This window comes from Triturus cristatus, chromosome 1_2 (assembly GCF_964204655.1).
Source record: "Triturus cristatus chromosome 1_2, aTriCri1.1, whole genome shotgun sequence".
NCBI lineage: Eukaryota > Metazoa > Chordata > Amphibia > Caudata > Salamandridae > Triturus > Triturus cristatus.
This window is the reverse complement of record NC_140580.1, coordinates 371,854,199-371,878,560: the sequence shown is the minus strand read 5'-3', so window position 1 is coordinate 371,878,560 and position 24,362 is coordinate 371,854,199. Positions and strand designations below refer to the sequence as shown.

Here is a 24,362-nt window from a genome sequence, read left to right as displayed (position 1 = left end):
CAGTCTTACCCCCCTCATGACTGGTATTGATGTTAGCTCCCCATGTTTGCTATATCGAACCTGCGCACATTTCTTCTGGTGCCGCATCCTGATGACATCAACAAGATAATTTGGGACACCCTGTTCAATTAGAACTTTCCATAAGGCCTCCCTTGGCACGAGGTTGAAGGCAGTGCGGACCTCATCAAAAACTACGTAGAGCCGACCGCCTCCCAGAATGACATACTTCCAGTATATAAGTTGTAGTTTGGAAGCTTAGTCGATGGTGCCGGTCCCTGATCTCATTCCTGCTTGGAGGGGGGTTATAAGACCCACACCCTCAACCTACTCTATATCAGGTATTCCCTATCTCTACAGGACCTATTCTGGATAATAGTTATATTTGTGACCAAAAAGCATAAGAAGGATATTTTTTTTTGTAAGCCACTTTGTGTGGAGCTGCACTGTATCAGAACATTGATGGGTGATCTGTGAGGGTGAATGGGGCTCCCCTCCACAATCAGCAGCCACCAATGATTAAGCTCAATCAATCAAAAATAGCTTTATTCGACAGATTTGTCATAAAAGCAATACACATACGTTACAACATGTATGTTAAGATAATAAATATTCTGAATCTAAAACATTTAAGAACGGATTAAACAAAGAATGCTGCCGAGTAAATTAATTCTGAAAATAAAATACATACATACTCAATTTATCCCAGGCAATTCATACTATGATACAGCCTATCTTTGGAACTGAGGGCATTTATCTGTGAGGGTGAATGGGGCTCCCCTCCACAATCAGCAGCCACCAATGATTAAGCACATTTATCCTTATATGTTTAGTTCCGCAAACACAGGTGTATGCGCGTGTGTATGTGTGTTGTGTGGGTGTGTGTTGCGTAGGTGTGTTTTTATGTTGTGTATGTCTTTGTGCTGGCATATGTATGTGGTTGTGCATTCAAGATGAGCACGTGAGGCTGAACCTGTGTATATAATACTGTTACTTATATATGCTCCGTGATATAAATTCATTGAAATGTGCTTCTTATTTTTTCAGATGAGATGATTTTAAAAATATTGATGAGTACACTTTTCTGTTTTATTCATCGGTAACAGGTTAGTAATTTTAATATTCAAAATTTCAAACAATGCTTTTAAACATAATAAAGCAAGAAGTTGATGTTTGTGGACAAAATACGTTTATTACCTCAACTTAAAAAGCTGATGTTGGTGTATATAAATAATGAGTATTGTGCAGAAATAACAAGCTTATATTAGTGGACTATAGTGTATTTTCAGAGATTTGTGTTGTAGGTGCAACAATCGTTAGTCCTGAGCTGGAAGTCTCTTTCCCTTTAGATAAATCATAATTTTTAGCTGCAGGTATTTTATTTTATTAGGAAAGCATACAATGACAAAATGGTAAATTTGCTATAATGGGAAGCTAAATGATGTCTTAAAATCAATAGGAAACTGGCTTAAATATTTTTATATATTATTTGCTGCACATATAATTAGATTTTCTGTAATACGAAAAAGTACCTGAAATTGTAAAAGCAATGATTCTATAATACATGCCGTCTGTGGTTAGCGTGATACCTTTTGTACGTGTAATACTTCCTACTATAATATACTGTCTAGCCAGCCAGCGCATGGCCTGATGGGCATTGTAGTTTTTGATGCAAGGTTGATTCCCGGCATTTTTTTCCAGTGTGAGCATGAGCAGTGTAGCCCAAGGTACTACATCGTGTGTTGCTCAGCTGAGCTGACACAGAGCCGTGCCTTTCCAATGCCATGTTTGCGTATGTGTGCCAACTGCCGAGCCGGATTCAGAGGGACTGCCCGCCCTGCAGACGTGTCTGATGTTTTCTTGTTTCTGCTTCAGCCTTCAGAATAATTCCTTCAACAGCACTGCTGCAGCCGAGTAAGTGGATGTTTTAGATGCATGCTGTAACCTTATACCGGGAGAGCGCGCGTGCACCGCGCACAGCTGTGAATTGCTTGATCGTTATTCGTCGGCTGCATTTCCTGCTTTCATAGTCGGCTTTGTGGGTTGCATTACAATGTGGGTGCAATACCCAATTATCTTCTAAATTTCCAGTCGAAAATGATGGTATAGGTCATGGAAGCACGAAGTAATATATGCATGGATTAAATGTATAAATCATTTTCACAAAGCAGAAACCTTCTTTTTGAAGACCGTCTGAGTTATGCTTAGCTGTTAACTGTCTGCAGTGAACACCCAAATGAAATATTTCATTTTTTTTGACACAGTAACGCACATTGGCTCAGCAGAGCTTCTGATGACACCTGCAGTAGCAGTCAAAGCTGTCACTGACCAGCAGCCGTGTAAACATAAACACATATATTTTCTAACCTAACCTATGGAAAATGTGGGCGTGCTTATTTAATGTAGAAATGTGGCTGTGATTAATAAATTGAAGAATGTTTATCTGCGACCGACACAAGATTATTGGTAGTTGTCAGGGTTGCTGTCATGATGTGATAAGCAAGGCACGCCCTCCGAGCACTTAATTTAAACCTCGGTTTCCCCTGTTACCTGCCAATTTTAAACTGCGGGGTGTTAGCTCTGTCGCTCCTCAACGACTATGCAATAGCGTATTCATATATTTCCCTTTACACCCACCCCCTTTATTTTACCATCAACTTCCCCGTGCAGTGATTGACTGTGCTCCGGGAGCATTTAAACTGTAGCATCGCGTGCACGCCAGGGAATCGGTGTATGGATTTGTTTTGCAGTGCGGCCTGTTTTACATGACAGCGATGCCTGAAATAGAAACCTCAAACCAACTGTGGGGTTGTTGTGTCAAAGCGTGAGAACAGAGTTCCGCCGCTTGGACGCGGGCCAGGTTTCCGTCTGAGGGAGGCAATTCACAAACACCACGGCATCCTCTGCCGACGGGGCGGTGTCAGCGGGTCTGGGGTACATTTTACGCCTGGCTGCCATTTTTATTGGTTTAATCGCCCTTATATGCCACATGCTTTTTTCTCGTGCATATTTATATAGCGCGAACTCGACCCGAAGGTATTGGAGCACTTTACACGAGCACCGTATTTACATTACACATTCAGGCACGGGGAGATTAAGTGATTTTGCCCAGAATCACTAGATGTGGACGCGACCCCGAGGTTCGAACCCTGGTTTCCAGCACCAAAATCGGCAGTCTAGCCGACGGACCACATCCTCTCCCCAATTTCAATAGAAGCACCTCAGTTACCAATAGAATCACTGCAGTGCAATCAATCTACATTTAAATCTGTCACTTGGGGTGGGAGTGGCCTTCAGTGCACACTCATTGCTCAACTACTTAGCCGGTGAGCATACTACAAATCACCGAGGTCAGTAACAGATTCACAAGCTGATATAGATAGATACAGACCTTAGGCGCAGTTTCTAGAGCGTTCAACTTAAGAGCCCTCGCGCGAGCTATTTATTTTTGTATATATTTTTTTGCCAGTGGGAAATGTGACTCACGGGTTCGGTATTAGAAAATGACCCCCTGGAAATGTAACCGGGGCCTCTCATTATCTGAAAGCCCTGAGCAGCGCCGGTTCCACAGGCCACTGATGTGGCCCACCACACAGGCTCCCTGCAGTCAGTCACGATAAAAATACATGCGGTAAACAAGCGGCCCGTGTCTCTACAGCAGGTGAGCCTGCGAGGACATAAGTGGGAGGCCGGCGGCAGGAAAGGCGCTTCAGCTGTTGCACATAATGCTGTTCAGTGTTCGTTGTTGTTCTAGTGCTAAGATAGGGTGACGCGGAATGTTTGTCTGAAGTAACAATGAATGTCGTTTTTAGCCATATTTAAATATCAATGTAAGCATCTTAAAAGGCGTTTCGTGTTGTTGAAAAGCATGTAAAAAGCGCACATGCGCGTCATGGAAATGAAAACAATTCTGAAGCATTAACTGATGATATTTATAGCAATGTACAAATATAAGGACATTTTCATAATTTCTTTCTACAGCGCCCTGGTCAACACCCTAGTTTATTACCATAGTTGAGATAAATTGACATGAGAAAAACACTTTACTGCATCACAGATTACGGGTTACAATTACTTTAGACAATTCTTGTAAGAGAGGTACCTTTAATGCGATGTTATCTGACTGCACATATATAACAGTTTGCATCCTGGTTTGGGTTAAATACCTTTTCTTAAAGCGTATACACTTGAAAAAATGTCATGGTATAAACCATCTGTGCAGACATGCAAGTGCAATATGATCATTTTTTTTTTTTTTTTTTTTTTAAAACCTTTATTGTGCACATTTATGTCGTCTTACAACGCACAGTCACCGTCCAGGTGGTAAAGCAGTTAAATAAAGTGTACATCTCCAGATATGAGAACACAGCCATTTAGCCGACAACCCGGAGGTCCGGCGGCATTGTTCAGGATGACATGCGCGCAGAAGGGGGGGTGTGTGCGTTGTGAAGGGAGTAGGCGCGGAATGTTACGCATGTGCTTTTTAGTTTTAGAGGTGTCTCAGGTGGATGCTATCAACGGTAGAGGATGGCGCTGTGATCTAGCCCACTCCACGGCTATGCCGGCTGCCACCCAAGCCCCAAGCCAGTGACCCAGCGGACGTCGCCATGTCCCCAGAATGTAGAGGCCTCTGGGTGGTCGAACGCCAGCAGCGCGCTCAGAGTGCGGGCCGAAGCGCGGCAAGGATAACCCAGTATAGCTCACAGCTACACATATGGCAGCGCATAGAGCTGGCGAGCCTGGTATGCAGCATCATAGTCCTTATCTATCCCGTGTGTGCATAGCAAGAATATGTGCTAGGGTTAAGGTCATAAACTCAAACAGGGCCGAGGGGGAGAGGGGGAGTGAAGGGGGGGGGGGAGATCGGTCTGCGGCAGAGCAGGAGGGTCTTTGGCTGTCAGGCTGGGCTCGGCAGGACCGCGCGACGTGCGCGGGGAGTCGCAAGTCAGGAGAGGGGAACAAAAGAGACAGAGGGCTTTCAGGGAGGTCGAGACTCCCTAGTGTCCGCGTCCGCACCCGCCCACCAGTTTCCCCAGGGCGTCAGGGGCAAGCAGGGGCAAGGGGGGGGGGGGAGATAAGAGTCATCCTCCCAGCAGCCCCAGGGCCGGCGCTGTCCCACCAGCGGAGGTGCAACATATCTCAGGGATTCAGGTTATCCCCCTATCCCGGCAGGCCCTCTGGAATGTCCCAAGGAGAGTGTCCCAGAGGTGTGCGATGGGGAACTTCCGGAGCCCTGCCGTTTCCTCGCGAAGGAGCACCGCGCTCTCTGCTTGCGCCCAATTAACAAAGGAGGCTCTCCAGTGGCGTACGTGCGGGGAAGCTGCTGCCTTCCAGTGCTTGGTAATCATACGTTTGGCCGTGATAAGACCCATGTCCCAAAAGCGTGCCTGCACCTTATTGTCTTTTGTGCGCCTGTAGAGTCCTAGAATGCATGCTTCCCATGTGTGCGGGAGCCGCCCATTCGCGCCGTACGCGAGCAGTGGCAGCACCGTGCCCCAGTATGCCTGTATCTCCGGGCAGTGCCATAGCATGTGTAAGAGATCCGCTCCCGGCAAGGAGCATCGCGGGCAGGTTGCGTCTGTCCTCGCGAAATATCTGTTAATTTTATCAGGGGTGAGGTATGCGCGCTGTAGGATGTAGTACTGTATAAGTTTAAAGCGGGGGTTGCGTGGGACGTTCGTTGGGCCGGCCAGTATCATCGCCCATTCCTTGTCCGCCCAGTCTCTTCCCCTGTCCGTCGCCCAGCGCTCCCTCAATGCCATTGTGGATGGCTGCGAGTGCGCCTGTAGTGCCTGCGCCAGCCAGTGTACGACGTGCGCACCATGGCCCATAACGTGTAGGTATTGCATGAAGGTATGCATCGGAGGCTCATCTGTCATGTCACCCCAGGAAGCCGTGAGTGTGTGCAGAATGGAAGCATGTAAGAGGAACTGCCCCGCCGGGAGGGTCGAGTCTTCAGACAGGTTGGCGAACGTGAGCAGTGCGCCATCAGCATATAGATCGCTCAGCGTGGCCACTCCCGCTTGGTCCCAGCCAGCTAAGTGAGTCTCCGTGAGCGGCCCCGTCGGGCTGGGCATACCCAGAAGTGGTACGCTAGGGGCATAAGGTTTCGTAGCGCGCGTGAGGCGAAGGCTCCTCAGAAAGCATCTGCGCGCCACTGCCAGGTAGATCTGGGAGGGGCAGGGTGCGCGGGTTATCGGATGGAACAGCGCATTAATGTGCGTTTGCGTCCATGTAGCTATATGTGTGGCCGTGTCTTCGAGGTGTTTGCCGCTCAGCCATCCCGCCACCCATTGCATCTGCGCCGCAAGGTAGTACAGCTCCAGGTTAGGAACCGCCAGACCCCCCGAGTCTGTGGGCATATATAATTTAGTCAGCGCCACTCGTGGCCTTCCCTTGTTCCAGATGAGTGAACGGAGCAGTGCCTCTAGGTCGCGAAAGAGCCTGACGGGCACATACAGAGGCATGTTCGCGAAGTAGTAGAGGAGGCGAGGTAGCACGATCATTTTGGTTAGCGCCACACGGCTGGGCACGTTCAGGGGTAGGGTATTCCAAAAGCCAATTTGCGCTCGGATAGAAGCGATCGCTCTGCAAATGTTCCCTTCCAAGACATCCGCCGGTGTGCGGTAGATTTGGATCCCGAGGTATCGGAAAGTGGTGGGATGCCATTGTAGCCTGTCCCCTCCCAGCCGGATGTCACATTCCTGTACGTCAGGGTTAAAGGGGTACGCCCCCGACTTGGCCCAGTTAACCCTGAGGCCCGATATTCCTTCAAAAGTGCGGAAAACGCCAACGAGGGAGGCAGGGATGGCGGTTATGTCCCTGACGTACAGTAGCAAATCGTCTGCATACAGTGACACGGCGTGTATTCCATCCGCCAGCGGGATTCCCCATTCCAGCCCGTGTGCTCTGAGGGTCGTGGCCAATGGCTCCATGGCCAGTGAGAACAGCAGTGGCGACAACGGGCAGCCCTGGCGGGTGCCCCTGCAGACCCGGATGGTGTCCGAGATGAGGCGGCCCGTGCGAACCCGGACTGTCGGTCTGCCGTAGAGCAGGCCAATCATAGTCTGGTATCCCCCCCCCCCAGTCGATATTTCTCTGTAACCGCCCGCAGGTACGGCCACTCCACAGAGTCGAAAGCCTTCTCCAGATCCAATATGAGGCATCCCGCTCGCGGCCACTGCCGTGTAGCGTACTCCTGCACCCGGAAGAGGCGGCGTATGTTAAAGGAAGTGTGGCGTGTGGGGACGAACCCGTTCTGGTCACGGTGTACTAAGGTGGGCACATGGGGGGCCAGTCTTCTAGCCAAGGTAGAAGCCAAGATTTTATAATCTGTGTTCAGGAGTGCCAATGGGCGATAAGAGCCCACCTGTGTACCATCCTTGCCCGGTTTAAGAATAGAGACCAGCGTGGCCTCATTTAATGTGGGGGGCAGAACGGCGGTCTCTGCTGCCGCGGTGTACATCTTCAGCAGCTCCGGAATGAGAATATCCGAGCCGGCCTTGTACATCTCGGCCGGCAGTCCATCCGGACCCGGCGTTTTACCATTCGACAGGTTAAAGATGGCTTCTCGGAGCTCATCAGGCTCCAGGGGGGCACCTAGTTCGTCCTGCTGCGCAATAGTTAGGTGCGGCATTGGCAGGGGGGAGAGGTAGTCAGCGATAGCCATAGGAGGAGCCGCCAAGCGGGAGCGATACAGCCCTGCATAATGAGTCGTGAAGGCTTCGTGGATACCGATCTGTGTGTATACTAAGTCCCCCCCTCCCGTCTGTACAGCCGCCACTGGTGTCGAGCGGGTCTCCTGAGAGATGAGCCACGCTAAAAGTTTGCCAGGTCTGTCGCCCAGGTGATGCGTCCTCGCCGAGTGCGCGGCATAGTTTATGTTCCGGAGTCGCTCTAGAAGGCGTGCGTGTTCTGCGCGGGCCTCATGTAGCGGACCCCCGTCGCCAGCCACAGCCCCCTCTTCCCGTGGCAGTAAGTCCGACTCCAAGCTGGTCAGGTCCCTCTCCAATTGGAGCCTTATGTGCCCCTGCGCGCGTAGACAATGTCCCCTGAGTACCACCTTAAAGGCGTCCCATTCCGTCTGTGGAGTTGACGCCGTGCCAGCGTTGTCCTCGAAGTATTGCGCAATGCATGTGAGCAAGTTATCTCGGAAAGCCGCGTCTAGCAGCAGCGCAGGCTGCAAGCGCCAAGTGGGGACAGGAGGGTGCGGGTGCGCCCAGGCCAGCGACATGAAGTGTGGGTTGTGGTCCGAGTGCGTGCGGCCCATGTATTGTGTGTCCGTCACGTGGGGTAGGAGGGCAGTGGAAGCCATGAATCTGTCCAGGCGGACATGCAAGTCGTGAGCGCCGGAGTAGTAAGAGTACGTCCGCACCCCCGGGTTGCGCTGCCGCCAGGCATCATGTAGGTCCCACTGCGCAGCCCATTCCAGTAACGCTTTTGTGGCTCCCCGTGTAGAGGCATTAGCAGGGGGTGGGAAGGAGCGGTCCAGCGCCGTATCTAGTGTGCAATTGTAATCGCCCCCTATTATCCACGAGGTTGCGTGCCATGGTGCCATAACCTGTGAGATCCGCGCCAGAAAGCCGCCCTGATCTACATTGGGGGAATAGAGGGACACTAGTGTGAGAGGCTGGCCATCTAATCTGCCCTGCGCAGCCGCATATCTGCCCTCCCCATCTACCGCCACCTCCGTAGTTACCCAGGGGGTCCCAGGGCGGATCCATATCAGTGTGCCGCGCGCATAGGAGGAGTACTCCGTGGCGTAAAGCTGCCCCCGCCATCGACGGCGCAGTGCTTGCACCTCAGCTCCGTTCAAGTGGGTCTCTTGGAGTAGTGCTATGTTGATGCGATGGCGCTGTAGGTAAGAGTAGATTTGATAGCGTCTGGTTGGTGTGTGCATTCCCCTGACGTTCCAGGTGCATATTTGTATGTTAGTCATGTCAGCTACTCGTGCCTGCGCGCCATCCCTCCTCCCAAAGTGCGGTCCCCCGGTCAGAGGCCCTCCAGCTCCAGTAGCCCGTCCCAGCCGCGCAACTGTCATAGGTGTCATATGCGCAGTACCACGATCTCCAACAGGGTAGTGGGGTAGGTAACAGGGGGAATGCAAAAAGCCTTAACATGGCAACAAAGTCCAAATACCAAAAGGTCGGCCACACAACAGGTCGCCGTCCAAACACTCAAGTGAGCTCGCGAACTATACAGTCTAAGGGGATGCTTGTGGTTGCGTTCAAACAGTAAACAAAACAATGCAGTTACGGGTGTGCCCAGTGTCCTTCCCGGGTGCAGCATGCAAGCCCTCACTGGCCAGCGGACGCCCAGTGTCTCCTATTCCATGCTGCGGCAGCTGCATGTCCAGGCACAAGTCCGGGGTGTGAAAGAGTGTCAGGGGGGGGTGTAAGCCCCCTCCTCCCAGGCAGGTCAAGTCGCCGCGGGCCGGCTACGAGTCGCGGCAGAGCACTCCCCCGCGTCCGCAGCGGAGGTGCGCGAGCCGCAGATGAGCAAGTAGGTAAAGTACTTACAGTGGCCAGTGCCGCATTTCGGCTCCCCAGGGCAGCGGCAGCGTGAGCGTTGGCAGGTCCAGGACAGCCCCAGGGCCAATCGGGGCAGTCAGGCAGAAGCCCTGGCGGGTTCTCATCATGTAGGTGGCAGCAGTCAGGCCCAGCCGCCGTCAGCCAAAGAGATCCACAGTCTGGGGTGTGACCTCCGGGGGTCCCCCAGAGCTCTGCGTGTCCGGCAAGCCATATATCGCCTCGTCATCTGTAGAAGACGCTACTGGGCTGGCGCCCGGGTGGAGCGACGGCGCCGGGGAGTTGCTGATTTCCGCCACTCTGCGTAAAGCATCTCGTTGCTCCTGTTGGACAAGAGCCGCCGGCGGGGAGTGGCGTACTGTCTCCCCGAGCAGCGGTGGCGTGGATGATCGTCGGCGACGTCGCCGTCCCGGGCCCCTGGACTGTTCTATCGTGTTGGCTCCCGGCGCCCTTCGCGGCGCGTCAGGCATACCTCCATCCAGCCAGGCCGCAGCCTCCTCAGGGTTCATAAAGAAGTGTGTCTTGTCACGTAGCACGACTCGTAGTTTGGCCGGGAAAAGTAGCGAGTACTTTAGGTTTGCTTCACGCAGCCTCCGCTTGACAGCCAGGAAGGAGCGTCTCTGTCCCTGAACTTTCGCAGTGTAGTCCGGGAAAAACATCACCGCAGCGTTCTCGACGGTGACCTCCCCGAGGTTCCTGGCTTCGCGTAGGATCGCGTCTCGATCCCGGTAGTTGAGTACTCTAAGGAGGAATGGCCTGGGGTTAGAGCCCGGAGGGAGCGGCCGCATGGGCACTCGGTGGGCTCTCTCCACCACAAAGTGGGGGGAAAGCGTGCCAGCTGGAAGAAGGTCTCGTAACCAGTCCTCGACCCTACGTGCGGGATCCGCTCCCTCCCATTTCTCTGGGATGCCCACGAGGCGAATGTTGTTTCGTCGTGCCCGTCCTTCCGCATCCTCAGCCCTGCCCTCCAAGAGGTCCATTCTGGTGAGGAGGTCATGTACCTTTTTGTCTGTTTGCGCCACCAATGGTTCAACCGCTGCCACTCCATCTTCCAGTGTCTTAGTGCGGGCCTGCAGCTTCTTGTGGTCGGCGCGGAGGTGGGTCAGGTCAATCGCCACGCCATCGATTCTGGTCTCCAGGGAGGCGCGCGTCTGTTGCAGCGACTCTTCCATCCGCTCCATGGCCGCCAAGACGCTATCCAGCTTCGCCGCCACGTGGTCGGCATCCATCTTGTGCGCCGTTTTCGTTTGTCTCCCCTTTGCCACCGCAGATCCCGATCCAGTGCGTGTCCGCGCTCCTCCCGGCATGGGGCTGGTGGCGAGCGCAAGTTAATGACCCCCGGTGTTGTGCGTCAGGGGCCCGTCGGCCGCGACAGGTCACCCCGGCGTCTCCGAGATCGCCGTTGGGAGCCACGTCTCACCTGCCGTAGAGTTAGCAGCTCCAAGCAGCGCAGGGCATAGGTCTCGTCCCAGGGGAGCAGGGCACCTGTGCAGCTCCGATCAGGTCCAATCTCTCAGAGGTTCGTCAGCGCAAGTGCGGCCGCAGGCGGCGTGGCATGCTGGTCTATGGGGAGCCTGTGCGAAGGAGGCCAGATTACGGTGCAGCAGCCTTCAGGTCAGAGCGGGGGGGGAAGGGGGGGGGTAGGTGAGCTCCGCGCGTCGCGCCGCGGGTCCAAGGGTCGCCGTCTCCTCCTCAGGTTCCGGTGTCCGTCCCCTCTCCGGGTCCACCCCGCCGGCCCCCGTCCGCCGGCTTGCCTGTCCACTGGGCACCGCAGAGGGCATCCACGCAGGCGGCTGAAGCCGCTCCCAGTCCGCCGTCGTCGCCGCCGTCGTCCGGAGTCTGCCCACGGGGGAGGGGGGCCCCCAAGGAGCCCCCGGTCGCTGTGTCCGCCTCGCAGGGGGTCACGACAGCAGTCGCAGGGCGTATCCTATGCCGCAGCGTGAGGCCTGCGAGGGCAGCTCAAGCCGCGGACTCGCGTAGGCGCCGTCCCCAGGCGCGGGTTCGTCAGTGCGGCGCCAGGCCCGTCGTTGGTGGCAGCGTCGTGCGACGTCTCCAAGGAGCCCCAAGTTTGGCCAGGGCATGTAGCAGGGAGCAAATCAGGGCCAGCTATGGTGTTGGATCGCGGGAGGCCGCCGAGTCCCTCGAGGCCTGGTGTGTCGCCTCAAGCCGCGGACTCGCGCGGGCGTCCTCCCCAGGCGCAGGCTCCCCAGGGCGGCCCCAGCCTCGCCGTCGGCGCCGGTGGTGCTCGGTGCCTCCGATGTGCCCCAAACTTGGCCAGGGCATGCAGCAGATGCCGAATCAGGTCCGCCGGCAGTTTTGGGCCAGAAAAAGGAGGATTTTAGCGGATAAAAGGCCCGGTGTAGGCGAGCTCAGGCAGGAGCTCTACCCGGGCATGTCCGCTCTCGCTGCGTGGTAAGCCACGCCGTGCAATATGATCATTATGACCATTGTTGAAGGAGGTGAGGGGCACCAGAGCCCTTGCAAGGCTTCACCTCTCATGAGTGATGACCTCCCTCCCCACTCACCAATGGGAATAAATAGCATATTGCCCTCCGCATATCTGCATGTGTACTAAATATGTATATATAAATGCAAAAAAAATATATAGTTCAGTTCAGTTCAAATAGCTTTATTCGATTTTAAAATCAAAAACCATAAAAGCACACTTTAAAACATTTCATAGATAAATACATCGAAGTTAATAGATAATTAACCTTTAGATAACAATTTAAAAATTACAATAAGAAGCTTAGTTCATTGAGGTCCTAAATCTAATAATGGTTTTAAGAAATGTTGACACTGAAAACATAAGCAAATCATCATCAAGCATTTGTAATCTTAACAGTGCCATTCTACATTGTCTCAAGCCAAACTTTCTTAAAATAGGAATTAAAATTCCTTTCCTTGGTCCTGAGTAAAATTTACAAACGAAAATACAATGAAGGGAGGATTGAGCAGAAACCAGGTCACATGGGCAGGGAATTAATTGTTTTGACCAACAATTCATCTCCGGGAATGTAACTAATCTAAAAAAGATATCCACCCTGAAGCGAGTCAATAGCATGCGGGAATAGCAGCAGGGCACTTGCAACAAGTATGGCTGAATACCTTGATTTTGTATAAGTAAATAGTTAGCCATAACAGTGCTCTTGCGTTTTTCTATCTGCCACCGTTTTTCTTCAAGGAAATGCAAACATAATTCCTTGAGCTTCTTCCTTGACATCCCTGCCATGCTATCCGGTGCATCAAAATATTCCTGGTGACCCATGTCCACCAAAAAGTTTTTTATGTACTTGAACCAGGATATCTTTGAAACCCCCTCAAGACCTAAACAATCCGAGATTATGTCCCTATTCAGGCCTGTTTCATTAGAGCACCATACTTTGTGCCACAGTAAAATAGGGTCAAGTTTAATAAGGTCCATAATATAAGGTAGGCCCAGCTCTTGATGGCATACAATAGTGGAGGTGGAACCAGGCACTGCCAGGAGATAGCGAAGGAAAGCGTTCTCACAGGACTGTATACTGTGATTTTTCGCTATCCCCCAGATCCCTGCACCATATAACGCTGTGGTCACACATTTAGATTTATAAATGTCCACTAGGACTGGTACTGGGCGTCCTCCTACCTTATTCGCAAAATTTTTAAGTGCCCCGATTGCTGGTGTGAAGGCTAACTTTCTTGTTTCGCCTGCTACAGTCCAAGAACCCTTTTTTTCAAAATTGATACCCAAGTAAGAAAAAGTATTTACCGTATCAATTTTTAAATTGGATAAAAAGGTTTTACAGGTGATGTTCTTCTTTTTGGTGCAACACATGTTGAAGGTCTTACTTATGTTAATCTTTAGGCCCCTGTTGCCCATATAATCTGAGAAGTTTTTGAGTGATCTCTGAAGGCCCACTTGTGTCCGAGCCATGATCACTGCATCATCTGCATATAAAAGAATGGGGATATAGGAATTTCCAATTTTGGGATAATCTTGCTTGACTTCCAGAAGGTGAGAGGCTACCGAATTAATATATAGGTTAAACAAGAATGGAGCTAATATGCAGCCTTGTCTCACACCCTTCCCTATGGCAAATTTGGAAGTACAATCCCCCTTATCACCATAGCGAACCCGAGCGCCTGCCCCTCGATATAGTTCCCTAATAAAAATTAGGAGGTTTGGGTCTACTCCCATATCCTGCATTATTGACCAAAGTGTGTTGTGGTTGAGGCAATCAAAAGCCGAGCTTAGATCTACAAAAGTGAGAAATAAGCTTTCATTTTTGGCCTCAACATATTTGGCCACTAGAAGAGCTAAGTTCAGGCCTTGCTCTATTGTTCCCAGACCTTCCCTAAAACCATATTGAAACTGTGAGAGAATACCGTTATCCTCAACCCATAATTGCAGTTTATTGAGTATAACTCTCCCGGCAATCTTCATGAGCGAGTCCAATAAAGAAATCGGTCTATAGCACTTCGGCTCATTTCGGTCGCCTTTTTTAAAAATAGGAACCACAATTGCTTCCTGCCAAGTAAAAGGAAATCCTACTTTAGTAAAGCTATTTAGAACATTTGTTAAAAGCGGGGCCCACAGAGCAGTATTAGCCTTAAAGATGTCGACAGGAATTCCATCGGGGCCAGGGGCCTTCCCTGCCACACTTTTATTAATAGCTGCCAGCACATCTTCCAAAAGGAATTCAATATTTATTGGGTATGGAGCAATATCCTGTCCAGATAAGATAAGCCCCCTCTCTGAGCCTTCTACGGTTTCAGCTTGGTAGAGCTCCCCAAAATAGGTCACCCATGACTCTTCCGTAATTGCTACCTCAATTGTGTCTGTTGAATTATCTTTAAAAAAGGGAGCATTTACAGCTCTCCAGAAAGCAATATTATCTTTTGTCTGGGAGGCTTCCTGCAAGGTCTGCCATGCCTCCTGTTTTATCTGATCTTGTCTCTTTTTTAGTGCACGTTGATATGCAGATCTAGCAAGTCTAACTTCAGCCTTATCCCTAGGGTCTCGTTTTAACTGTGTCATTAAACAGGCATGAGTCTTGCTACATTCCTTGTTAAACCATCTCTTTAACCTAGCCTCCCTTAATTTCTGGGGTTTTAAAAGCAAGTTACGTATTTTCTCTGAAATATTAAGGAAAGCATCGTGTACATTAGTAGGATCGTTATTCTCGGTAAGACAAATGTCAAATTCCCTCTCTTTGGACTGAATTAGATTTCTAAAAAAGGCCACTGGTTGCACTTTATCCCATTTTAGAGTGTAACCATTCTTCCTAGCGAGGCCTAACCTATAATTATATAGGTTTTGGACCACAGTATTAGCCTTTGTATTTCCCCCCAAGGAGGAAATAGACATACTGATTGGCAAATGATCACTCATTACTATCTCACATATTTCAAATGAGCGAATATGGCTAGAGTACCGTTTGGATATTAGCATAAAATCAATAACTGATTTACAGCCCCTTCCTATAAAAGTGGTATTAAAGGGGACTGAGGGGCAGCAGAGTTCATTTACAAACCCCATATCCAAGCAGAATATTAGGTCATTTAAAAGATTACCCAGAGGCGTATGGGAAGAATGTGCTGTAGGAACGCCTGTAACCTCGCCCAACCCGCAAATATTAAGATTGCTATGTGGGCATAAATAAGAGTTGAAATCACCCATCCAAATCACACAAGTATCAACAGCTTGTTTTCCTTCAATGTTTTTAAGGATCTTGTGTAATTCATTGAAAGTCGAGATCCGTTCGCCTTTTGGGATATTATTATAAAAATTTATCACAAGTATATTTTGTTTGCCCCCGTACATAATTGTCAAAATCTGGAAAAAATCCGATACAGGGGCAAAAAGAATATTTGTTTATTTCGCCCCCTTGATGTATTAATTGCCGGCGTGTGAAAGGTACGGTAGCCGTTCATATGAATGGGATCCACTGACCAGCATTCCTGTAAGCCGATAATCGAAAATTGTTGTAAGAAAGATATATAGTTTGAGTCCCCTAATCTGGCAGACAACCCTGCAACATTCCAGGTAAGGAGTCTCAGTTCGGAAGCTCTATCAGCATCTTTGAGTGATCTCACAGTTGAGGTTTGGGAGGAGACCCCGATAACAGGAGTTCCTCTTGGGCTTTCAATCGGTGGAAGGTGATTATTTAACTCCCCATCTTCAGTGATAGAAAGAACATTTGTAGCTTTATCCTTAGGGTTAATCGGCAATTGAACTGCCAGGGAGCCAGAGGATACATTATAATCACTAGCTTGCATGTTCCTGTCATCGGTTAACATCTCCCGTGTAGATTCAAGATCAATGAGTTTAGGGCACAGTCAATCAACCATATCAAGACCATTAAATCTGTTCTTTGTTGGAAAGGCCTCTAACCAGCCATAATCTGCTGGAGCCAACCTACATCTCTGAGTATCAATAGCTATTTTGCCCCTCCCGACCTTTTCCCAAGTACTATTGTTTGATTGGTAGGGATTGAAACCATAAAAATAACCAAGGGGAAGTGGCCGAATTCTTGTATATGGCATGAATGGCCGCTCCTGCTGAATATATTTTACGGCCTGAGTATCTTTAAAATTAACAACAATGCAATCCCCTGATATGTCTTTGCTGCCCTTGCCCACCCAGCTGACTCTCCGAACAAACAAAATTTCACTATGTATGTGAGGGGGAAGTGGTCGGTTAGTATTAAGCCAGTGCATTGTTTTGTTCTGTAGCTCGTGGTGTGTTTCAGTGGCGGCATTTTCGAGACTAGGAACCCCTGCTAGTACAATAACATAGGGAGAGGATTCTGGTGGCAAATCTAAACTGGATAACAAAAAACCTCTACTATTATTATGAACTGAGCTATTTTCTGTCCTGTTAAAATTCTGAACCGTACCACATTTTACATTTTCATTGACATCACTATGTCTTGGAGATGTGTTTGCTCTTAAAGGTAGATTTGTAGGGCCCTTTGCATCGGGGGTAATTGTAGAGCGTAATATATCCACACCTTTATCCGTGTGAGATCCCTTCGGAGGTTCGGAAGTAAGAGCCAAGGGTACGGGAGTTTTCCCCTTGGCCTTAGATGCCTGATTACCAGAGGGAAGCTGCACAATAGGCCCTGCTGACAATCCCGACTTTAGCATTTGGTTAAGTTCAAGGTTCGACAGAGCCATTTGTTCAAGTTTCTTAAGACGCTCCTCGATAAGCTTGAGTCTGTCCAAAATAGGGCGAGTAGAAAGGGCAAAAAGTTCCCCAATTTTGGAGCAAAGTCCCTCATCCAGATTAATAACTGGATCTGCAGACACTGTAGACAAGGATTGGTCAGCAGCACTTGGTTGGTTCTTGGATAACGATTTTATATTTTTCAAATGCATTGATCTCAATTTACTGCCCTTTTTTCCTCACTGGGCAATCTTCTGTTTCGGTTTGGCTCCCAAGGTTTGGTCTGTGGAGGAAATGGTAGCCTCAGTGACAGCGTGTGTTTGTGCCCGAGTGGATACCCCTTCTGTTTGAGCGATCGTGTGGTCTACTTTGGAAGTTAGATGCCTAACGGTACTTCTCCCTTCTTTACCGCTCTTACTTTCCATAGTAGTATCAATGGACGCATCATTACTGTCTTCATCAGAAACGATGGAGTCATGTAGAGCAGAAATTTTAGTGTTAACCTTGGGTGTAACAGACGATGCGATTTTTCCCAATGATGAACGTTTATGGGAAACAGGGTCAAGGGAAAGGCGACGCTCTGTGAGATCAATTTCACGTTCAAGAAGGGTGGCAGCTCTTACAATGAAATTGTCCAGTGAACCTGCCATAGTAGCGCCGGCTGCTGCACTTCTTCCCCTGCCCGTTCCACCCGCCATTGTTAAGGGGCAAGCTTCGAACAACTATTATTTACACGAAGCGTATTACCTCTATAAGCAAACAAAGGGGGTGGCCCAGCCCAGTCTCTTCGGTCTCGAACGGGCTCAAACAGGCCCGCCCTTGGCCCGGGCTTCGCCCGGCACGTCCCGCGCAGCAACGGACGTCAGTATATATAGTGACGTTGAGGGCAATGTACCAGAGAGGCGGGGGCGGGAAGAGGAACCAGCTGGAGGTGGTGTGGACTGCTGGTCCTCGCAGTCCCACACCGCAATAATCCGTAGAAGTTCAGCCCAAGTGTCAGCTGCGAGCGGCTCCCGCGAAGCGGGGGCCGCGAGCCGTTAAATGCACCAGAGAAGCGGGGCGGGAAGAGGAACCAGCTGGAGGTGGTGTGGACTGCTGGTCCTCGCAGTCCCACACCGCAATAATCCGTAGAATTTCAGCCCAAGTGTCAGCTATATTGCTACATAAATAACCATGTACACTAACTTAGTGTGTGGTTACTCTTTTCTATATTACTCTTTATGTTAGTGGGGAGCCACTCTTGACTATTGTTAACTCATCCTATAAGGGCAGGGAATTAGTAACCAGAAGTGCACTATAACTGTTTTTTTCAGTAATATATTTAAACTGCCTTTAGGTGGCCAAAGCTAGCCATAACTTCACTTTAATCTTTGTTGTTTTTAGTGAAGTTTTGGTGTTTTTTTTTTTAATTGTTTATCACATCCAATACTTTCCTGCACCAAACCTGCAGCAGGGGACCAACCCCCCTGCCCATGGCAAAAAACAAGGCAATGGCCCTGCGAGCAACTTGCCTTCGAGGGTGGGGGGATCTCTTTGGCCATGGTATTTTTACTTTTCAGAAAGGGTTTGCGGCCACTGCTGCAGAGTTTGCAAACCTTTCTTTGCTCATGAACTACGCTGGACCTTTTTTGACATTTGCGTATCTGGTTTTGGGTCCATGGATCCCATGCATGGTCCATCAGAGGCCCACAAAGCTTGCAGTGGCTTCACAGCCCTTGACCACGAAGCTTGCAATAGGCTTGTGGTCCTTTTGCGAAGGATTGCACACCTCAGGGGGCCACACGGGGGCTGTAAACCCAGTATGGTAGTCTGTGAGCCCTGCAGCAATTCTTTCATTTTTAGGTTGAGCCTTGTCAGGGCATGCGCTGCTCTGCGAGGCATGTTGTATTCAAGTATGGACTTGAAGCTCTGCCCATATTTTCCGCAGGCTTTTGTCATTGTCCTTTGTAAATTATGGCTTCGGATTCGTTATTTGGCTTGTTAGTCCCTCCTTAGTACTGCCTTGTATTCATTTGTAACGTTCCATGAGGACTGGCCCTTTTACTTCAGTTGGTACACAGTATGTCTTATTTAGTCTGTAAGCACTATTTTCTTCAATGCGTTTCTCCTACTGCAGGCATGACATACTTTCCTGCAACTTTCAGCGCGCCGTGCACGCTTTCACTTTTCAAGCAGCTCGAGTCAATGGCTGTTGAGGTATCGCATTTACAAGAGTTTGAGCTATTGCATTGTAAATGATAAGGCCTTTTATTTATGTGTTAATTATCAAAACAGATAAATAAAAAGCATTTTCATTTACAAAGCTGATAGCTTATGCACGACCTATTGCATTTCAAATGCTTGTTTTATTTTACTCACAGGGGCTTACAACCTGAGGGGGTACATGGTGGTGGTCAGGGGATGGTCCCCTTATTTAGACCTGAGCTGGGTGAAGTAATGACCTGAAAGGTAAAAATATTCTAAGGTGAGAGAAGCAAGGACTTTGAAGTGTAATTTAAAAATATAGGAAAATCCAGATTTTAAACTGGTGAATTTCAAAACGCATAATCTTGGACTTGAGACGCAGTCATGTTTGTCTTTTTTAATGCATTCCACACCCTTAGGACTATTGCCAAAGACATCATTACTTGTGTCTTTTTAGAACAGGAAGGTTTGTAACTACCCCCCAATTGCTGTGCCTAATGAATGAATGAAATAACTTTTGTATAGCGCAACGTTCACTCAAAGGAGTATCTTGCGCTGTCTGCGGGGGGGAGAAGGCACCTTTCAGAAAGAGCAAAAAAACTGGCATAGTCTCAGAGATGGAAGTTAGAGAAAAGACCAGGCTGTGTTATCTGGAATACCAAAAATCCAAGTTTTTAAGGACTTCCTGAATTTGAGTTCAGTTTATGTGTGTTTGAGTTGAGTTGGCAAGGAGTTCCAAGCTTTGGTCCCAATGGCCTTTCCGTCCCTTGTTTTAAGTTTAAATTTGGGTGTTGTTAATAGGTTCTCTGAAGATGAGCGTAAAGTGCGTTGAGTGATGTATGGCTTCGTTCTGACATTGAGGTATTCTGGTCCAGTATTGTTGGGTGTCTTATAAATGATGGTAAGAACCTTAAAAAGAATCCTCTAATGGACGGGCAGCCAATGGAGGGTTTATAGTGCTGTTGCAGAGGGGGAATCTCTAGGCAAATTGAGTACCAGCCTTGCTGCAGCGTTCTGGACCACCTGTAGTCTCTGCGGACTTTTTTGTTTGTTCCTGCATAGAGACTATTACAGTAGTCTAGACGAGATAGAACTAAGGCTGCTACTATTGTCTTTTTGGGCGACATTGGGAGTAGATCAAAAACATTTCTGAGAACTTTTATTACTTGAAAACAGGTACCTGCCACAGCAAGAGCTTGCTTGTGGCAGGATAATGTATGATCACATTTTATTCCCAGATTCTTTACAGTCTCCACTGTAGTCGGGGGTGGGGCTGAATTTGGCGGCCACCATTGGTCCGGTCCGAAAACGCTTGTCTTGCCAAACAGCATAATTTCTGTTTCGAACTATTACATTTCAAATGGTTTAACTTCATCCAATCCATCACTGCAGTTAGACAGTGGTGAAATTTTTCTTCAGCCACTGTTGAATTTTTATCCAGGGTAAGGATCAGTTGAGTGTCATCAGCGTAGGCTATGCACTCAACATCGTACGTGTCCATCAAAAAGAGCAGTGGTGCCATATACAGATTAAAAAGTGTCGGGCTCAGGGCCGAACTGACATTTGAGAGTCCTGTGTTACAACTGTCTTCGGAAATTGGGCTCTAAATTCCTTGGCAGTAAGGTGGTTGAATGGGGCACACTTTAATTACCATCAGTGGTCCTGGGTACTCATGAGCTTTACTAGCTTTCCTGACCTTATGCAAAGGCTTGAAGGGTTGTTGCTTACCTTGCCTGCGACATGGTCAGGGTAAATGTGACTCTTTGTTTGAACCAGGGCAACTACGACCTGCCCTGATGTCACATGGCCCCCTTGCCCAAGGGTTGTGAATAGTGTTTCAACCCCGACACTACCCCTTGCCCCCTGCTTTACCCAGGATTAAGTCAGAGCTGCTCTGTTAAAACAAATATGTTCTGGGGAAAGAAAGACTGAGAATGCAGACAGTGCCCCACTATCCTGTGCACAGTTTCAAACCAGGACACCTATCTGCAGTCATTCTCCGTCTTATTCCTAATATAACAAGCAGTGGCAAAGCCAATAGGTTTCACCTATTGGAAATCTATTGGCTTTGCCAATGTTTTTATTACATGTGGCACAGCTGTTGACCTGCCATTCAACATGGCTTAAAGTTCAATTTAAAAAAATGCCATGACACAGTCAAAGCTGGCCACCTCATAGCGTTAAAAAAAAAAAAAACTACATTGTTTTTACTTTAACCCATGTTGCACAGTAGGTCAACTGTTTTGCAACATGTAATAAAAACACTGACAAAGCCAATTGATTTCATGCAGGCAAAACCTATTGGCTTTGCCAATGCTTGTTCTCTTTTATGCCATAGATTTTGATTAGGTGGTTCAAAATATGCAGAAAAACAAGCAACTCCAAAAGACCGAGAGGGCTGGGGCTATGTCAGTACGATCGGTGGCATATGACCTCAAGCAGAGAGCCATCCCCCTCAACCACATTCACTGTGGTATGTCCCAGCAGGGACTTGGCACACCTGCATGTTACAGGCCAGATGATTGCGCTTCATGTGTGTTTAACATGATCAAATGAGGTGGAAGCACAAACTGATCCTGCCCACCTAGTGGCATGTATTTCCCTTTACCTAGACCGTGTTTGCGAAGGGGAGCACAAAACAGGCAAGCAAGGATGGGATAACTCACAACAAGGGACGGGGGCAGAAAGACAATGGAGGACGAGAAGGGGCCTGGCAAACAACAATGATGAGAAGAGAGATGGACACTTGTATGGAGTGCTTGGAAGAAAGGGGAAAAAAAGTACCTTCACAAATGGCCGGACAGTTGAAGGCCACTAGCCTCCAGAAGTAGTGCTTGGTCCAGGCTCCACAAAACAACAACAGAGGCAAGGAAAAGGTGCTGACCAGTAAGAAAACAAGAGTGACGTGGGAGCCACGTGGAAGTCAGTCACTGATAAGTAAAGTGATGTGGGAGCCAGCCAATGATAAGTGAAGTGTAGTGGGAGCCACGAGGGTGACAGCCAATGGCTAGTACAGGTAAGTAATAGACGGGTTCTAAGCCCCATTTAGTTTTTTAAATAAAGGATATTTTGCAAGAGAAACCTAAAAATGAAGATGAATATAGACTGGGTCACTTGGCAACAGACTATGAATCCAAAACTACAAACAAGACACCAGACAGCTTTTAACATAAAAGAAACAGAAATGCCTCCCTTGTTCACGGGTATGACTGAGGGATAGGGGCAAATAACCTTAACGTGCTGGCAGGGAGGGGGCTGCACATATATCTGCCGGTGCATGACATCTTGTATAAACCTAAAAAAAAAATACAAAAAAGAAATAAGAAGGTGCTCTGCGGGTCGTCTCCCGTGCATAGAATGGCATATAGTTAAAACAATATGAAAGAGGGGAGAGATTCCACTGAAAAGTGAGTCAGAAATTACGTCACTCTTGAAATTGTGGCATAATACAGTACTTTTCGGCTAGACCAGTGATTCTTAACCAACATTAAAATTAATAATTTAGAATGTATAAAGTGTATACAAATAAGGAAGCAACAATGACAATTTGAAAACTTTTTCTATATTTTATTGTGAATAACAAAAAATATTCAATATTTTAATTTTTTGGGGATTACACTTTTTTTGTATATTTTTGAATTCATTGGAGGTCCAATAGAAATTGCATAGGCTGGGGGTCCCCAACTTCCTATAATGACTCAGTGGGCATACCCGGATCCAAGTAATGATTCAGCGGGGCACCACAGCACAGAAGTCGAAATGTTAAGCACTGCTGGTCAAGAACCTTCTGATGTTCGCAAACATTGAGAGAGATTGTGAATAAAAAGAAACGCCTGTGTGTGCCTGAGCTTGTGTGTGTTTAACTTGCACTACTCAGTGGAGAGGAAAAGGAAATCCTGCTGATCATTTATTTAATTCTTTTGATTTTATTCTTGCTTTTAATATTTACTGTGACTGTCACTCCCTTGTGGATAAATGTGTAGCAAGGATGTCGGACAAGGAAGGGGATGGAGCACTAAGAATCTGCTTGTCCCTCGAGTATTTCCAAAAGTGTGAGAAAAGTTAATTTCCCATTCAAAAATGGAAACACCCCTGTCCCCAGGGTAAGGTACAGAGGGGTTTGGGGACCAAATAACTTTGGCCAAAGGCCACAAGGATAAAATAGAATCGTAAATGTTGACGTCCATTGGCAATGTGTAGGCCAAAACAACTTCACGGATACTAGGGCAAGGCTAGTAGGGATTGCAGAAGTGCATGAATTATCCAACATCTAAATGTTGTGGGTAGTGGTAAAATATTGCATTGATGCATTGTGCTACGCTGTACTTTGTTCACTATTGCAATGTACATAAAAAGAATTAGAAAGTAAAGGAGTAAACTTTGGACGGCAAATTTAAAATCTCAGTTATGTGTTCGTGAAACTGACATGTCCATACACGAGATAACATAGCACCCGTGGATCATTTCGAAAACCATGTAGGATGGCTAATACATGGCACAATGAAGCGCTATTTTCCTAAACGTGATTATTGCATGCAGAGCGCTGGTCTGGCTCCAGAGATGTTTAACAAGCCCATACAAATACTGCCATTTTCAGTAGTTTAGCGATTTCAAAAAGCACCCTTGTTATTTATTTATTTGCGTTTATTCATATGACAAAATACATATGTGCTGTATTTGGGATTGGGATGCTGTGTTCTAATAGTTCAGTAATTTTATCTTGTAATTATTTTTGAGAGAATGTTTGCACTCAACATGTTTTTTGCAAAGACATTTTCAGAGGCACCCAATCAACAATGATTCGCATGAATTGATGTTTTTAACGAAATTGTGTATGTTCGGTATCGTTGGTAGTAGAGGTGAGGTAGGACAGGTTTGCAACCTCTCTGTGCCACGGCGACGTAACACTGACACCTGCATTAAATTGACCTGTCGAATGTCACCTTCTCCAGCTCTGATTCCCAAATCTCACTTGAGGTAACAGCCGATGGGTGTCAGAAAACCTGGCGTTAAAACAGGTATACTAATGGCACATTAAATATGTTTAACGCTAAAGCCTAACCAGTAGTCAAAGTGGGGAAAAAAAGTAGGGGAACGGTGGGCAGAGAATCAGAGGGCGGGAATACCCGGAGGATTAGGTCAGTGGGCGTAGTTAGTGATGTGGCAAGAAAGAGCAAAACATCCAATATTTAGTATTTGTTTGGCATTTCACTGACCTGTGACAGCTTATTACGTTGTTTAGTTCCTGTCAAAACCTTACTTGGAGGAAGGCTCCCTAGCTGAAATTCAGATCGGGTATTACATTTGACTTTCAGCAGTGCCATTTGAGGATGTGGGTGGGGCCCATCGAGTAAGTGGGTGGAACCAGTGGAGAATGTGGATGGAGCCAGGGAAAGTGGGTGTGGCCTCCAACAAACATTTGAGCACCTGGACTTCATATTTTACAAATTAAGCACTGCAAGGAATGTAGCATTACCTGCCTGTTTTGTGAAATATATAGCTCT

At 48.1% G+C, this 24,362-nt stretch overlaps 1 protein-coding gene across 2 annotated transcripts in view; it reads left to right on the top strand.

The window, feature by feature from the left end:
- Positions 1-1,701: 1,701 nt before the first annotated feature.
- Positions 1,702-24,362, top strand: part of FAM13C (family with sequence similarity 13 member C) — an 841,555-nt gene continuing 818,894 nt past the window's right edge. Inside the window, exon 1 of one of the 2 annotated variants that reach the window (XM_085604789.1) lies at positions 1,702-1,911. In XM_085604789.1, the coding sequence (XP_085460915.1) occupies positions 1,850-1,911 (62 nt within the window). In that variant the 5' untranslated portion in view covers positions 1,702-1,849. The remainder of the gene's footprint in view (positions 1,912-24,362) is intronic. The other variant, XM_085604792.1, reaches the window with a different exon arrangement.